The 18,179-nt window shown below is 44.9% G+C and overlaps 1 protein-coding gene across 3 annotated transcripts; it reads left to right on the top strand.

Annotated features, from left to right (window-relative positions):
• The first annotated feature begins 15,066 nt into the window (after positions 1–15,066).
• On the top strand, positions 15,067–17,158 carry LOC311369817 (zinc finger protein RFP-like). 3 transcript variants are annotated; one of them, XM_084488008.1, is made up of 2 exons: positions 15,067–15,159; positions 15,484–17,158. In XM_084488008.1, the coding sequence occupies exon 2, from the start codon at positions 15,687–15,689 to the stop codon at positions 16,893–16,895; it is 1,209 nt and encodes a 402-aa protein (XP_084344134.1). In that variant the 5' UTR covers positions 15,067–15,159; positions 15,484–15,686; the 3' UTR covers positions 16,896–17,158. The 3 variants fall into 3 exon arrangements, with proteins under 3 accessions (XP_084344134.1, XP_084344132.1, XP_084344133.1); XM_084488006.1 differs by having other exon boundaries at positions 15,075–15,159; positions 15,268–17,158; XM_084488007.1 differs by having other exon boundaries at positions 15,088–15,381.
• Positions 17,159–18,179: the final 1,021 nt, after the last annotated feature.

The following is an 18,179-nucleotide window of genomic DNA, read 5'->3' on the forward strand; positions in this document are numbered from 1 at the left end:
GTTGAGAGCGTGGTTTTCTGTACGTAGACTGCTGCGGGAAACGGTGCTGCGATGCGTGCCATTCCCGCTTACATTGCCCGCACCATCATACCCCCTGCCCAACAATATGGGCAGGAATCGATCTAGACCAGCAACAGCAATAGCCGTGTCAATGCCTCTGCGTTTGAATGATAATGAATGAATGGAACGTTGCATTTTTAATGTTGACACCAAAGTTTTTAGAGAGTGCGCGGCGCGTCAATCACTGAATGAATGAATGAAACGGAATGCAGGAATCAGAGAAAGTCTGCCCTCTTTGCGGCGCAAAGCATGTTTCAGAAATCAGCAATAATAAATGCTATAGGCCTAGTTGTCACACAGACACATGCTATTTTTTATTTTTTTAATATGGAATTATTTCAGGGGAGAAAATGCCGTGAAACAATGTAGGCCTACGCACGGGATTCGGGATTAGGACTGATATTGGACTGATATTCGGGATTAGGACTGATATTGTCGGCCTAGACCTAATAAATTGTGTTTTAATATTTGTAGCATTCATCTTAGTCTATTCTTTTCGGAGGCTACTCTGCTGTTGGCCTTGATGGGGAGATATTTTTTTGCTGCCACAAAATATAGTTGAATCCAACAACATTCCTGCGTCTCCCCCTCATACGGAGCCCATTTCAGCACCGTGTCAGTAGACAGCTAGCAATCCTACGACGTCGTAAGAGCAGAGCACGCGCGTTCATGTTAAGATGAGTTTCGGGAAACGCTCCCCTAAAATTAACGATGCATCGTGAAATCCATCGTACGATGGATCCATCGTTATCGGGAAACGGGTCCCAGGATAACCGAACAACACTAACACACACCCAAACCCCACTCAATGTCTCTGATGCAAAGGGCCTATGAGGGCACCAGAGATCCATCTTGGGATTGTCCTAAATCCCTGTCCCAGGATCCCTTGCGGCACCTGGAACACGGCGACCACGCCCACGGTCGCCACAATACAAACACTAATCAAAGGCATGTTATATTTATGACATGAAGGTGGAATTTATTGAAGGCATTTGATCACAGCTGACAAATTACGCTGAAACATTTTAAACATGCGCAAAACTGCATGAATGTAGCTTTGGTGTGCATCACATGAAACATATAAGACAAGCCTACTGCAAAGATGAAAACCTATCTCCCTCTCACACTAATGTATAATGGCTATATTATATATGGGTATATTTCTTTAATTTGTATAGTGGGAGGGGAGGGGGGAGGAGCTGCCGGTTGTTCGATTTGACTGATTCTTGAGCTTGCGCGACATTTTTAGATGGCCCGTTTTTTAGATGCCTGGACCAGGCGGACCAGGCGGGAGTCGTTTGGACGGGCCCTTGGCCCGTCCAGGCGGAAGGCGGAAGGCGGGCGGGCCGGCTTAGCATTCCGGCTGTCGGGCTTCTGTCGGCGTGGCTCATCGTCCGTCACACTATCCTCGTACCCGTCCGTCACCTGCAGCCAATAACACCAGTCCCGTATATTAACAGCATTAATATAGCGTGTGAATGACTGACATTCACACACTGACGGCGGAGTCAACCACGAGTCTTGCTCAGGGACACCACGGCGCTCGGAGGAGCAGGGGATCGAACCACCAACCTTGCCGTTACCAGCCAACCCGCTCTACCTCCTGAGCTAATGCCGCCCCCTTAGTCTTATCTATTTAGACAAGTCAAAAGGGCTGACGTCATTAAGGATGAGGTAACTTGTTTAGGTATGCTGTGGACATTGGGATCTACGGAAGAGGATTAGGGCCATTGGTTACATAAGAGAGAGAGAGAGAGAGAGAGAGAGAGAGAGAGAGAGAGAGAGAGAGAGAGAGAGAGAGAGAGAGAGAGAAAAAATCATAAATCTGAGTATAAAGTCAGAATTCTGGGAATAAAGTCAGAACTCTTATGTGTGGCTCCAATCCTCTTCCGTAGGGATCCCACCCACCCCGTCCCCAGTATCGTTTTATTAGCAGAGGGTATCATGCAGCACAAGATACATTTGATAAATATGGATTTCATTTTAAATTGTTTTGATTTCACCTGCAGTCTTTGTTGTGCATTGTTCAAGAGGTAGCCCATAGACTATCTGCTGGGAATTAAGAATACTAATCTGCGTAATTAAGAATACTAATCTGCGACCAACACAAAAATAGTTGGCCTACTAGTTGGCCTACTACACACGACTGTAAATAATTATGCTATGGTCAACTCAAGTTAATTATTATGAAAACGAAATAATGCCATGTTGTTCTTACCGCGACGGTCGAGGAGGCCACGTGCAGGAGGGCCACGGCTACGGCCACGGCGATGATCCACTTCATTGTGCTGCTTTATTTAATTGTAAGACGTGATCCGCTGCCTTGTTGTGGTTCTCTTCGTTTGTCAGTAGGTCGTTCTGAGCACTGTATTCCCACACGCCGTTTATATAGGGTGAGAACGTGGCACGCATACTATAGCGTTGCCAGACATTAACCAAATCATTAACCACGCCTGGGCGTGGTTCCCAGGCGTTGTTTGGGAAAATGAATAGGCCTACGGAGGGAAGTGTAACTGTAAACAAAGTTATGGGAGTCTAGTGAAATATTGATGCCATATATTAAATAAATGATGAATGAATAATAAAGTCTTTGAATAATTGAGTGTTTATATATGTATACATATATAAATAAAATGCATTACAAAATTAATTAATTGAACTAATGCATGAATGAATGAATGAATTGTAAAGGTAATATCTGTTGAGCTGAGTTATTGACGTAAAGTCTGTGAAAAAGAGAGTAGGCCTATAATAATAACGTTATTTTTCATGAAGGCTAGATATGCAGTTTATTTATTCTTTAGCTTTAACACATTTTATTTTCTATTTTTTTACACAGTCCTGTATATTGAGCAGAGCAATTCAGAAAAAAAATCCCCAGGGATTAATAAAGTAGATAAAAACAGATTGAGGCAGTAAACAGTAGGAAAGTCTACTTGCCTCCAGCTAACCATATTTACATGGGCTCGAAGGTTTAATTGATTAGAATGTTTAAATTCCGCTTTTCTTAGCCTACTACTGTGTCAGGGATAAGGCTTTCTCTGTCAAACGCTCAAACTGTAGAGTTATGGATGTCATGCAATCAATAGGCTAGTAAATGATTGAAAATAAATTATGATTTTAGTTTTGGGTTAGTTAATATTTAATTGGGTATTGTTGTATAATTTAGATAAGGCTGTTGTAATCTTTTTCTTTCCAAAAAAGTATCAAGGGTGCTGTAGAAATGGTCTAAAAAGTAGACAATTAATTTCCACCACTGACTAAAACCGGTTTCCTCTGAAGAAGAGGGAACCCGCTAAGCCGATTTCTGGTCTGAGATGCTAGCAATCTGGCTGACCCTGCTACATGTTAGCTAACTGGCTCAACCTGCTACAGTATATGTTAGCTAACTGGCTCAACCTGCTATATGTGAACTAACTGGCTCCACCGGCTGGTTTCTGCTAGAAATGAGGGGGATGAGATTCCAGCCCAAACAACAACAACAGTGGGGATTTGTACAATTGTAAAGTTAAATTAAACATGTGTAAATATTTCCAATAGATGAATGAATGAAATTGTATCATGGTGCATTATATATGAATGTATAATGAGCAATACAACTGAAACAATGTAACCCTACAACTGAAACAAACCAACCAGGCTCATGTTAAAGCTAAAGCTAGAAACTAAATCAGACCCGAGTAAGTGGGGCTAGTTAGTGAGGTTCTGGGGAAGATCGATCCACTGTTACACTGTAGAAAAAAATCATATCATGTACATCTGTGTTACATCTGTGTTTAAGCAAATGTAGGAAGTAGGCTACCCAGGAATAAAATATGGCTGTGTACTCGAGAATCTCTCTCTCTCTCTCTCTCTCTCTCTCTCTCTCTCTCTCTCTCTCTCAGTCTTCAGCATTACACCGCAGAGTGTGAAACAGATCGGATGTGTAGAGGGTAATGGAACATACAGAGACTCCTCTGTAAGGCCATACTGAACTATAGTTTTGCATGGGCTCTGAACAACACCACAGGAAGACACATCTTCTTCCTGTAGGTCGCTGATACACTCATACATAAAAGTTGCTCAAGGCTCAAGGCTCAGTTATGGTTGGACGTCGACGCAACGCAATGACCACTTCAGTCGCTTCGACGCAGACTTGAACCCGTTTTGGTTCTGTGTCGGGTTTACGTTAGCGGACCACAGCCCTTGCTGCTGCGTCGCCTCGACGCAAGGTTACAATTTTTGGGAGACACACGTCAGGCTCTTGCGGTGGAAGCAAGGAGGGTTCGCAAGGACATAATGGGTCTATAAACCCCCTTGCCTTGCGTCAACTTCCAACCATAACTAAACCTCTAGATGCTTACGCCACTGGCGCCTTCTCAGGGATGTGTTTCAGTATGAAGGAAGAGAGCAGCACAACATATTTCAAACCGTTTCAAACAGTTTTAACCATCAACCCATGTTTTATTCTTTCACACAGTTTTCTTCTCAATCAATGGTACATGGTAGGCACTTTGCAGTACTAGGCCTAACAAATGTAATAATGCTGATAAATATGAGCAAATGAGCACATATTAATAGTTCCCGTAACATACAAAGGTGTAACACGACAATATAATGGTGGTCATGGTGTGCTTCTACGCAGGGAAATAGCTATTGGCTATCCTGATCACTCTGTACGTGTTGAGTCCCAGGGAGTTAAACCCCAGCGACACACCCTTCTTGCCGAAGGGGTAGAAGTTGAACAGCTGTCTGTCCTGCGCCTGTAGAGACATGGACGCGCTGTTCACCTTCAGCTTCCGGTACGTGAAGATGCCCACGTATGGGTCCGAGCTGGGCAGGCCCCCCTGAAGGCGGTCTCGATGGCGGGCAGCAGGTGGCGGTAGGCCTCGGTGACCAGGTCTGGACCGGACTGCGGCCGCACGCCGGCCATCAGCACCAGCAGGCCCATGTTGAGGCGTGGCACCAGGGAGAGCGTGGCAGCGTAGCCGTCCAGATCCCCGTCCTTGCGCAGCACGTCGTAGCCCAGCAGCTCGTTGACCTCCCAGGGGGTGCCGGTGGCATTGCCGAAGTAGCCGGCATGGCAGCAGAAGGCAGGCGTCAGCATGGTCTTCAGGATGTCGTCCCGGAGCAGGCGCCGGCTGTACCCGCCCAGGAGCACCATGGTTAGCTTGGCCATGTCGGCCGCCGTGGAGTACATCTGGCCCGCGGGCCGGTACCAGCCCAGGTCGTAGAGGGGCGCGGGCTGGCTGCTGGCGTAGACACCCACCGCCATCTGGACCTGGATGTCTGGGGTGATGTCGAAGCCCGTGTCGTCTAGGCCCAGCCTCTGCAGGATGTTGACGCTCACCCATTCCTCGAAGTCCACGCCCGCCACCCTCTGGGCCAGGGCCTTGGCGAGCAGGGAGAACGCCGCGTTGCTGTAGTGACATCTGACCGGAGGGGGAAGAAAGGCCAAAAGTCATGGCAAAATAACGTGTAATGACGTAATGTGTATATATATATATATATTCCTATGTATATATATATATATATATATATATTCCATTTACTTAGTATTTCAAAGGGCCAAGTGTGTTGGCCATTTGATAATCTACCCTTAAGTGACATCACAAGTGGGAGAGTCCACCCAAACGTATACTGGACTAAAGTCAGTAGACGGTATCACCTGGTAGCCTGTCACTAACTCACTGATACCTGCCAATTGTAACGTTGACAAAGGGGCCCTTAAGGGTTAATGGAGGCCTGTGTTTACTCTTACCAGAGTGGTACTTGAGACTTATTAGGTGCCAGGATCTGCGACCAGGATATCGTCCTTTAACAATTCAAGAGCTGACTGCGTGTCTCCGCTCCAGAGGAGATTAGTCTCCCGTAATCTTCTGAGTAATCCTGAAAAATAAAAGTACAAAAGGTGTAAAGATGTGTAATAAATATACTGAGGCAGTAATATACTTTAGTGAAATTAATTACAACTAAATTGAACTCACATGTTGAAAGTTACATTTTTAAAGAGTTAATACATACCAGTCCATATTTAATGAGCTTGGGCCAGATTTCTAACATCTTGGCAAGTTTACCAGCATAACAGGCCTTGCCAGTTTGCTAACATATCAGGCCCAGCCAGTTTGCTGGATCTGAACCAGCCTGACTGTAGGCCTACCTACACGGAGCGATCCAACCTGCTGCAGCGACCCCAAACCCACCGGCACATAACAGGGGAAACTGCTTACTTACCTGCTTACTTTGCGTTGGGCCAGGTTCATCTTAAAAACAGTTTTAAACTGTGCCATTGGGATATATTATTGAGATGTTGCTCGTTATGAGTTAAAAATGTAATGTCTAATTGTTAATATAATAAATAATAATTGTTCTGGTTAGTTTAGATTCCCTTTGGTTTGGTAGTTTAGGGGGAAGACCCTTGGTCTTACGGAACATTGCGAGGTTGGTTCAGACTCTCCTGTCTTTTGTCCTTTTAAGCCCGGTCTATTATAGTCACATTTCTGTCATTTATGCCGGTAAATATGATATATATTTTTTAATGTAGGGAGGTGTGGGATATCTTCTTTGGCGAGATAGCACTGTCTAAGGATACAAGGAACTATGGACTGTTTAGCTGGGACAGTGGATCGATCTTCCCCAGAACCTCACTAACTAGCCCTACTTACTTGGGTCTGATCTAGTTTCCAGCTTTAACATGAGCCCGGTTGATTTGTTTCAGTTAGGGGTACATCGTTTCAGTTGTATTGCTCATTATACTAGGGTGACCAGATTTCCTTAAACTAAAACCGGGACACTTTGCGCGTGACCGTCGTGCGCGTGCATGTGAGGTCATAGACGCAGATATTAGGCTCAATTTCAACACGTAGGACCAGTGGAGGCTGGTGATTAAATTTGTGGGTGGGGCGCAGGTTTATCCCCCCGAAAATGTTGATTTGGTAGATGTGATTTCCTGTATTCTGGTGCATTTTGGGGATGGTCACTACCTAAAAATGTATTCAGCCTACATCCTGACTTGCAGGGCCTGGACAAGCTTACATTGCATATACAGACCTACTTTATGGCATTCCACCAACCATTGCTATTTGTCCTATGGGTGTTATTCTGATATTGAGGCTAATCATGTCTATAGGAAAGTCACTGTCTATAGGACTACTGCTCACAACAAAGACTAATGGGGGAAATAATCATGTATGTTTTTGATAGGCCTATTTACACATTTATGAGAAAATATGAAAAGACATTGAATGAGTTTTGTGTGGGACTACTATTTCTATATTTTTATGAATTAGCCTGAAGCTTCAGAAAGTTGTAAACAAAGCATAGTGCGTGTGCGTGTGCGTGTGTGTGACGTCAACCTCATAGAGCTCCGAAAACATGATCTAAACACAGAGACAAACGCTCTTCAAAATAGCCTACACATATTTGTTTGAGGAGTGAATTTGCTCCAAAATCGATTTGTTTGCTGACAGCCTGCTGCTGTGGAATTGCGGACAGGTGTCATCAAAATTGGCCCATGTAACAAGTAACGCCTTTAAGGTGGGAACGGTCATGCGGTTCCTCTCGTCAGTCCAAGTATTGTACATTATACATTCATATATAATGAGCCATGATACAATTTCATTCATTCATCTATTGGAAATATTTACACATATTTAATTTAACTTTACAATTGTACAATTCCCCACTGTTGTTGTTGTTTAGGCTGGAATCTCATCCCCCTCATTTCTAGCAGCATACAGCCGGTTGAGCCAGTTAGCTCACATATAGCAGGTTTAGCCAGTTAGCTAACATATAGCAGGTTTAGCCAGTTAGCTAACATATAGCAAGTTGAGCCAGTTAGCATCTCAGCATCTCAGACCAGTAATTGGCTTAGCGGGTTCCCTCCTCGTCCTAGGACACTGGGTGTGGTCTGTGGTGGAATCTCAGCAGGAACCAGGCTTTGTCTGTCCTCTATTTCTGCCTCTTTAAACTGCAGCCTCCAGTTTCTGAAAGAACTTCTGAAAGTCTTAACGTATTAATTTATGTGTAACCCTATGTGTAACCCCTAGGTATTGAAATTTAGCTTTTTGACGTTTGATACTTACAATAACAAACCGTGATCGCTTTTGGAAATGAAAAGTGGCCTTCAATTGCTGATTGTTTCTCCGTTTCTTGTCTCAGTTGTCTTTTTATCCTAAATAAAACCTTAAATCTTCCAATGGTGGTAATCTATGAGGCATATGCAAAACCATTGCCAAAGGGAGGCTCATCATTTCAAATGTCTAATGTCTGCAATGTTCATAATACTGCACACCTATGGTGTAGCCATAGCAAATGAATAAGATGAATAGCAGATGAATAAGAAAGGTGTATGTGTAATTTATTTTGTTTGTCTTTATACTGTGTTATATTTGGACCTCGAGTCTGTCAATAAAGATAAGTGCCAAAGTCTTGAGTGAGGTTCTGACATCCCATGCTCCTGTGCTGGGTTCAGATCTCGAGCCTTCCTTCCTGATTCGAGTGGCGCCCGAGGTCTAGTGATTAAGGCGTGTGTCTCCCTCTCCCGGCTGAAAGGTTCTGGGTTCTATCCCCACTGTCTGCACTCCCCCCAACCCCTAGCTGGTTCCTAATGACATGTATCTAAATAAAATCACTCCATAAAGTTGCTTTGGATAAAGCACCTGCCATATGCAACGGTGGACTCACATCACAAAGGGAGTTCAACAGAATTTTAAATTAAAAAGGTAATTTGAAATGGTAGAAAAAAAAAAGGCAAAACAAATGTCTAGGGATAATTGGTTTACCTGCAAGGATATGTGGGGAAAGAATTAGATAAAGCAACGCGCCCATGTGAAAGAGTAAAGCAGTAGAGTGCCTGCATCAACCAAAAGGGTGCCCATGTGCAGGAGTGAAAACCTGCTTATATAACGCCACCCTCAGTACTAAGGTGTGGTTAGTTAGGTTATTAAGACACGGAGGCCCAGCCCTGCACTTGTAGTGGCAGATATGGCCCAAAGGGGGTGCAGGGGGTCGTCACATATATGACAATGTATTTTATTAGTATAGTTTGGATATACCCTCTGGTGACCAAGTGGGCAAGACTTGAGTTGTCAGCGAGTGGGAGGTTGAGTTATGACACTGCAAAATGATGTGCCATCAAAATCATGTTTATTCAAAAAAACGTGACTTAGTATCATGTAATGGGCGGAGCTACAACAAGGTAATCTGGAAGTGGAGGGGAAGTAGATTAGACAGGAAGGGTGAAGAAAAGGAGAGCGTGTGTCTTTTTGTTGTGGAACATCATTGTTTTTGCCAACACAAACCCACCAGCGCCATGTTGAACGTTAGATTCATGCAAGTTGAGTTTGTAGGCGACAGTCCTTGTGCGTATTGTGTGTTTGTGGAAGTAGAGACTTAAGAACCGGTATGGGCACAGCTCATCTCCTGGTGAGAGTGAGTTAATTCTTTATGCTGTCATTGTGATGCGTTTTGGAAAGCTGTGAATTATTTTGTATAGTGTTGTAATTTGATTGGACTCTGGACTCCAGAAAAAAAAAAAAAATTCTTCAGCTTGAATCGTTTTGATTTCTGTTTAATAAGTCCGTTGGAATGGCCGGTGAGGTAGCGGTGTCTTTTCAACAGCCGTAGCAGGCTGCCGTTTCTAAGATCTCACAAGAGTTGGACTCTTGGCCAGATCCTCTGAGGAAAAAAACCAAAACAAGGTATTAGTCCTGTGAAACTCCCATGTGCATGACACTGCCCCAACATCAGACCAGTGGGCCTCAAACCCATTGGTGGTAGTTGTCTGATAATTTTATTGCCGAACATGTTGATTCAGTGTTAGCTAACTTATTATTGGGTCATTTGTGGGGCACACAATTGGGTCATTTGTGTGCAAGCACCCTAATGTTTAAATTCACAGATTTTTCCAAAAATATTTATATTTTTCGGATGGCAGGAAAACGTGTTGAAGCCATGGCAACCCGATTACACAAAATGGCTTACCAAAATATGTTAAAACATACATTCTACAGCGAACTTGCCCTTCAAATTGAACTTTAACTACTGACAGAAAGACAAGAGAGACAGGCAGACGTGTATGAAAGTAGTGTGATCAAGGCCCATAGACAGGTGTGCAGACAGACATGACGGTAGCGAGACGGCATGTGGCAGACCTACCTTAGTTTTTGGTCATCCTGGTGTTGGGGTCCCGACACAGGGGTCTGGAGATGCACTTAGGCCCGAAAACGAATGGGCTGAGGCTCATCGCATCGCTTAATGCGTTCTATCTTAAAGAGACTCCTTAGACTCAGTGGCGTAGCCAGAAATGTCCACATGGGTGGGCACAGAAAAAAACAGGCGGGCAAAGCCAATTTGATCGAACATAAGATAGGCCTAGATTAGATGGACCATACAAACACTAATCAAAGGCATGTTATATTTATGACATAAAGGTGGAATTTATTAAAGGCATTTGATCACAGCTGACAAATTACACAGAAACATTTTAAACTTGCGCAAAACTGCATGATGCATCGGCGCGTCACATTTATTGAACGCTTCAACACTTTCAGTCACAGCTGACAATTCACCGTTAGGCTACACATTTTAAACATGCAGCAAAACTGCATGAACGTAGCTTTGGTGTGCGTCACATCAAATTGAAACAGATTGGCCGTATAAGACAAGCCTACTGCAAAGATGAAAACTTATCACACACATGCAGAGAGAGAGCGAGAGAGAGAGAGAGCGAGAGAGAGACCTCCTCAACCGACAGACAGGCCTAATGTATAATGGCTATATTTCTTTATTTTATAGTGGGAGGGCTCTCACAGAAACGTTCAGGAGGGGAGGGGGGAGGAGCTGCCGGTTGTTCGCGATTTGACTGATTCTTGAGCTCTCAGCGGAGTGCTGACTTGCGTGCCTTTTTTAGATGGTGAACGTAAACGAAGGAAAGCCCTCTGAATGGACGGGCAAGACTGACAATTAGGCGGGCCTAGGCCCGCCCAGGCCCGCCCGTGGCTACGTCTCTGGTATGCTGATATTTATCTTTAAGAACAGTACAGTTCACTTATATGTTAATATTATATTCAACTGTATTGCGCAACTTATTTCACTGTTGTAGTCAGTTCATTTATGTATATATTTGGTTGCAATTCTGTTACATTGCAGATACCACACACATTTGACATTCATAATCCTGTATGCGCCTGAATCTACATAAAGACCCTAAAATCCATCTCTGCCTACATCTACTCCTTACTAGAGTCCTGTGCCGTGTGCCGTGTACTGGACCCGGACTCTGGTCACCATCATGATTATCCATAGGTTTATCAGGGGTAGTTGTGGTAGGTTCTTGTTGGTCCCTGGTTGGTCCAGGATGGTACCTAGTAGATACTGGAAGAGAAGGCAGCAGAGAGTCAGGACACACAGCCAGCCTCCACATGCAGCAACACTCACTGAAGACTGAAGCCCAGTGGAGCAGCTGTGCAGCTGGGTACTCTCAGGTGGAGATGAGGACAGACACAGACACACACACACACACACACACACACACACACACACACACACACACATACACACAGAGGAGAAAAGGAAGGAGGAGGAGGAGGGGAGGAAGAAGAGGATGAAGGGTTTGAGTGGAGGTGTTGAGGAACAGGAGGGGTAGGATGAGGAAGGGGAGGAGAGAGGGGGGAGTTGGAGGAAGGAGGGGTGAAGATAAAAGAAAGGATGGGTAGGGGGAGGGAGGAGGAGGATAATCCCTAAACCCTAGAATATCGATGGCTGTTCACAGATACTCTAATGAATACGTAATCACATGTCAGTGTAAACCTTCTTTCTTTCAGTTTTTAACTGAATCAACAGTTATTTTTCTCTAAAAGCATCTGCTTAATGTCTCAATAGCAGGTCGTCATGGTGACGGATGATGGGAGTATTTGCACCTTTGGGTGCTGCTGGGCCTCCGGTGCTTCCCTGCCACCCCGGGCCCAGCTCCGCTTGGTCGGGCAGTCGACGGCGGTGAGCTCGATGAGCGCAGAGAAGACGAAGGCGCGCTGATGAACCAGCCCATGGCGGTGGCAGACGCCACCCTGGGCATCGAGTTCCTGGCGCTGATGCTCAGCGTTGTCACGGTGATCACCGTGGGGATGCCCAAACAAACGAATGAATGAAAGCAACACAGAGTGAAACAGGGTTTAGAGTTTGATTCCATCTCTTTCTGTCCAGTTACCTCAGTGTGGGGCCCCGTCTAAAGCTAGGGCCCCACTACACAATGCTTTCAACCTGAAGCGATCACTAAACCATTGAGCAGTGCCCATTTAACCAGTGACGTGCGCCGCTCTGCCAGTCTGCGGACTCACATGACAACCGTAGTCTTTGGGGAACACAAATCTAGAGACGGAGGACAGACGGACGCAGTGTGCTGCTCGCTTTGTACTAGAGAGAGTGTATCCTCCCACGATGTTTCAACATCCTTTAGTTTTGTTTCATGTTTGTGTGTGTGTGTGTGTGTGTGTGTGTGTGTGTGTGTGTGTGTGTGTGTGTGTGTGTGTGTGTGTGTGTGTGTGTGTGTGTGTGTGTGAGTAATAAATGAGCTGCAGTTCCGGGGCAGAGACACTGGCTATTCAGAGTACGTTAAATAGTTCTTGTGAAGTGCCCCTAGTGGACCACACTAGCTGCCACATTGAAGAGCTCTAATGTCAGTGAATTATCACTTCTACCTCTAATCAGCCATCAGAGGATTAAGTCTGACAGTCTGTCGGACTGTCGGACAGTCTGGCGAGCTCGGTGACCTGAGTCTGTTCGGTGTGTGCTGTGCGATCGGTCGTCGTCAAAGCCGTCGGTGATCTTTTCAGCGGATTCCACATGTTGAATCGGCCACGACCAAATCGGTCCGGCTGCCTTTTCTGCCGACGATCGGCAGTCAGAAAGGTGTGTCAGGGCCTTTAGATGACAGGTTAGGGGTCCACACTAACTTTTCTATCACGGTCTATGGAGCCACTGAAGTTACCTGGGCCCCCCCTGGCCACCCTATAAAGCTTTAGTTCCACCGCTGCAAGCCTCCCCGAGTGTTACGTTGTTTTGATCGCCGTATATGTTTGAATGAAGTTACGTTTTGTGTAGTGAGCAGTACCTGGAAGAAAACAGCATTTAGTGCGATGAGTAAAGTAGTCTATAGTCGCTGTCCTTCGAGGGTAGAGCTGAACTATGGATCAGTGGAGCAAAATAATTGTGCGTCTTAAAAAAGGCTAAATTAGAGCTAAAAGCACTTCAAATATTTGCGCAAATAAATCTGAATATTGCCTAGGTAATTTGTAAACACGTGTAATGTGTACGCAAGTATACATTACATTACATTACATACTACATACTACACAATCCTGGATGAGCTTGAAAGGAGAGATAGGAGAGAGGAGGAAGAAAAGAGAGGGGAAGGAGAGAGGAGAAACTAAGAGGAGAGGATGGAGAGGAGAGGAGAGATGACAAGACAAAGTCATGGTACTCACACACATGAGAAGAATCTTTACATGTAGTCACTGTGACCTTTGTCTAAGTGTGTTACACATGTCCGGTTGTTGTATGGTGGTCATTAAAATCGACTCATCAGCTGTTTTTCCATTTTTATTTAAATAAAGTGTTGTCATACATTCATACATTTTATTGTGTCGTCATTCATGATTGAGAAGTAAAGTAATGATTTGATTATTATGATGCACATCAATCCCTGGAACTAGTTAATACATAACTGCAACCATCAACAATTGTATAGCATTAAACCTTTAAACATGAAAAAGAGATCTAATGATGTACAATGGGTTATATTTTATAATAGTTAGGGTTCACTTCCTACTGAATTTCTCCTTGTTAAATGACAGCAGTACAACATCAAATCAGTTCTCTCAGATCTCACATATTCTAATTCAGGAAACAACATTAGTTGTTTTGGTTTGATTATTTTATTATCAAACAAAGGTCCTAGTCTGTTTGATTGACATTTGAGATGATCAGGGGGGCAGAGTTGTTACCTTCATCATAGGACCACCTGGACAAAGGATTGGATAGAGAGGCTCAGTAAAGGTGCAGCCTGTAGCAGAGTAGATATGAACCCTGGCTTCCACATCATAGAAGGAGACCACACCCTCATCATAATCAACAAACACCCCCACCTTCTGGAGCTCAGCTCTCAGAGGGAGACAGACAGGAGGGTTATCACTAAATACCAACACATCCTTGTAGTAGTTAAGAGTCCAGTAACCTGTGGTGCAGGAACGGAGGCGGCGGGGACGGCTGATCCTCCCGGCGCCACCGCAGCAGCGGCTGTGGGCGTGATATCAGGAGTCATACTGGTAATGGCTTTAATAATCATAGCCATTATTAAGAAGAAAATAAGAGGTAAGTGATACAATAAACTAACATGTATCATGTTACATTAAACTAACATGTATCATGGTTTTGCTAAATGATAGTGACTGCTGTCCTGACATGTGACTGTGTTGTTTATCACTATAGAATCAACTCAGAAATCCAGAAACCAGACAAGTGTGTGTGTGTGTGTGTGTGTGTGTGTGTGTGTGTGTGTGTAATACCTACTGTTACAAGCAGGGGGTGCACTAGTACTTCAAACGGGGCATCGCTGTATCGCTGTCCGCTGCTCTCAGCTCTGCTGCTCGTGTGTGCACTGTGCGCGTGCACATCGGGGAGAGTTTCTACAGCAGCTTAGCGCCAATAAACAGCTCTTTGCTCTCTGTTTCTGTTGAAAATCGGATCGGGGTTGGATTGAAAGTATTCGGGGAAGCCCCGGGAACCCGGATAGATCTACAACACCGATGATCCCAGTTACAGTCGCAAATCACTAAATCACCACAAAGTCTCTTGTTCTGCACCGGCTCTCTTAACTCCAGAAAGAAGAGAACACACATCAACGCATTTGAAGAGGCCACACAGTGCGCATTAATGCAGTGCGCTCATGTGCCGTGGGGGCGGAGCCAGACGTTAGGGGAGGAGCCAGGCGTTAGGGGAGGAGAGGAGAGGACGTCATGTTGGGGAAACGAAACCTAAAGCACTCCGACGTGAAAGCAGTTCTTCCTTTCAAGAGAAAAATAACACACATTAAATAGTCTGACAGACAGAAACCAGAACAAGGTGAGTAAAGCAGCACAACTTTGAGAGAAGTTAAAACCCATTTTGCCGTTATGGATAAACAAAAATAATGGGATTGCTCAATGCATAAACCTTGTCGTCTGTGTCTAGGAATGGCCTCTGCTAACACTACCTGGTCTGAGGAGAATTTTTCATGTTCCATCTGTCTGGATGTGTTCAGCAGCCCAGTTACCACACCATGTGGACACAACTTCTGCAGAACCTGTATTACAAAGTTCTGGAATGAACAAGTCAAGTACAAATGTCCCGTTTGCAACGAGCTTTTCAACACAAAACCTGATTTACGTGTCAATATCCTCTTTTCAGAAATTGTTGATCAGTTTGGAACGTCCGTACGAGTAAAAGAGCAGCCTTGTGTTGAACCAGCAGAAGTTCCCTGTGACGTCTGTACTGGGACCCAGCTGAAGGCCGTGAAGTCCTGCCTAGTGTGTTTTACCTCCTACTGCCAAACCCACCTGGAGCCACATCAGAGAGTCGCTCGCCTGCAGAAACATCGGCTGGTCGAGCCTATGGACCGTCTGGAAGACAGGATGTGTAAGAAACACGACAGACTTCTGGAGCTCTTCTGCAAGACTGAACAGGTGTGTGTGTGTCAGTTCTGCACAGAGGGTGACCACAGGTCCCATCCTGTTGTACCTCTAAAGGATGAATATGAAGTAAGGACGGCCCAGCTGGGGAAGATAGAGGCTGAAGTTCAGCAGATGATCCTGGAGAGACAAAAACATATTCAGGAGATTAAAGACACAGTAAAACGCAGCAAAGCAGATGCAGACAGAGAGATAGCTGATGGTGTGCAGGTCCTCACTGCTCTGATGCGCTGCATTGGAAAGTGCCAGGATGATCTCAACCGAATGGTTAAAGAGAGACTGAAATCCAGAGAGAAACAAGCTGAAGACCTCATCAAAGAGCTGGAGCAGGAAATAGAAGATCTGACCAATAGAAGCTCAGAGGTGAATCAGCTCTCACACACTAAAGACCACCTCCACTTCCTCCAGGCCTTCAGATCCCTGAAGGTTCCTCCACCCACCAGGGACTGGACGACGGTGGAGGCCCGTCCTCCGTCATACATAGGGACCTTGAGGAGATCCCTGGATCAGCTGGGGGAGACACTGAGCATGGAGATGAAGAAGCTGCCTGATGCTGAACTGAAGAGGGTCCAGCAGTATGAAGTAGATGTGACTCTGGATCCTGATACAGCTCATCCCAGTCTCATCCTGTCTGAGGATGGGAAACAAGTACATGATGGAGGTGTAGTGAAGAAACTCGCAGACAACCCTAAGAGATTTACACAGAAAATTGATGTTCTCACGAGGCAGAGCTTCTCCTCAGGGAGATTTTACTTTGAGGTCCAGGTTAAAGACAAGACTTTATGGCGTTTAGGAGTGGCCAGAGAGTCCATCAACAAAATAGGCAAAATCATATTGAACCCTGAGAATGGTTACTGGCCTCTTTACTACAACAAGGATGGGTTGCTGTTCAGAGATAACCATTCTGTCCGTCTCCCTCTGAGAGCTGAGCTCCAGAAGGTGGGGGTGTTTGTTGATTATGATGAGGGTCTGGTCTCCTTCTATGATGTGGAAGCCAGGGTTCATATCTACTCTGCTACTGGCTGCACCTTTAGAGAGCCTCTCTATCCATTCCTCTGTCCAGGTCTCAATGATTATGAAGGTAACAACTCTGCCCCCCTGATCATCTCACCTGTCAATCAAACAGACTAGGGCCTTTGTTTGATAATAAATTAATCAAACAACCAAAACAACTGAGGTTGGTTCCTGAATTAGAATCTCTACTTCGTGAGATCTGAGAGAACTGCTTTGATGTTGTACTGCTGTCATCTAACAAGGATAAATTCAATAAGATAATAACCCTGACTTTTATTAAATGTAACCCATGATTACATTACATATACTTTATTAATCAATGTCTGATTTACCGATTGTTTTTATATGTTTACCAATATAAAATTATATATATATATATATATATATATATATATAACATGTTTGCAGCAAGTTGAAAATGTCTTTATTTGTTTATATTTTTGAATTATGAATGCTAATCAAATGTATGTTTGATTTTTATTTCAATAAAAATTTACAAAAAGTAGAATGGGGTAATTTTCTGTGGTATAGGTACATTCTCAGTACAATATTTATTCAGTAGAATAGGTACAATCTGAATACAATCTTTACTCAGTAGAATATCTACATTCTCCTTACTCTCCCTCGCTCTCTCCCTCCTTCCCTCATTCTCCCTCACTCTCCTTGTCTCCTCTGTCCTCACCTCGCTGTGTCTCCCCCTCTCTCTCCCCCTCTCTCTCTAGTTTTCCTCCCCTCTTAGTTCCTTGTCTCTCATACATTGCAGTAGGAAGTGGTCTTCTGTCTCCCTCTCCTGGGGACAGAATGGACCCAGCCTGGCTTCTCTGGGTAGCCAGGTCCCCCTGTGACGGCCTTGCTCTATGGCCAGGCTGTGTCCACTGAGCCTGGACGTTGGCACTGTCATTTCTTGTGTCTCTCATGTTCTCCCTCTCTCTTGTGTCTCCTGTAATCCCCGCTCTGTCTTCCTCTCTTGCTGTGTGTGTGTGAGTGTGTGTGTGTGTGTGTGTGTGCGTGGTGGGAGTGGCAATCCACTCATTCTCCCGGCTCCGTGCCATCACTCCGCTTCACCTTCTCTAAGCCCCCCCCCCTACTATCCACCTCCATCTCATCTGCTCTGCAGTTCATCCACCCCGATTCTTCACTCACTCATCCCCAGATCGTTGTTTCAACCACCGTGGTTCCATCCGTAGCACCGGCTCCTTGACCTGTGCACTCATGTTGGTTTCTCCTGTGACCTTTTCTTACCTGCCTGTTCACCTGCCTGCCTGCTCATCTCCCTCCTCCGCTGTCCCGCTCAGCTCAGCTCCGTCATTCCGCCATCGCCTTTCCACCTCCTGATCTGTTGTTCTCATCCCCCCCCTTACCCCTACATTGAACCTCTTTGCATTCATTTAAATTCCCTTG

Source organism: Micromesistius poutassou, assembly GCF_964030765.1.
Source record: "Micromesistius poutassou genome assembly, chromosome: 24".
NCBI lineage: Eukaryota > Metazoa > Chordata > Actinopteri > Gadiformes > Gadidae > Micromesistius > Micromesistius poutassou.

What these genes read in the sequence shown, in the direction of transcription:
- LOC311369817 (XM_084488006.1), top strand. Translation starts at nt 15,270, where the DNA reads ATGGCCTCTGCTAACACTACCTGGTCTGAGGAGAATTTTTCATGTTCC.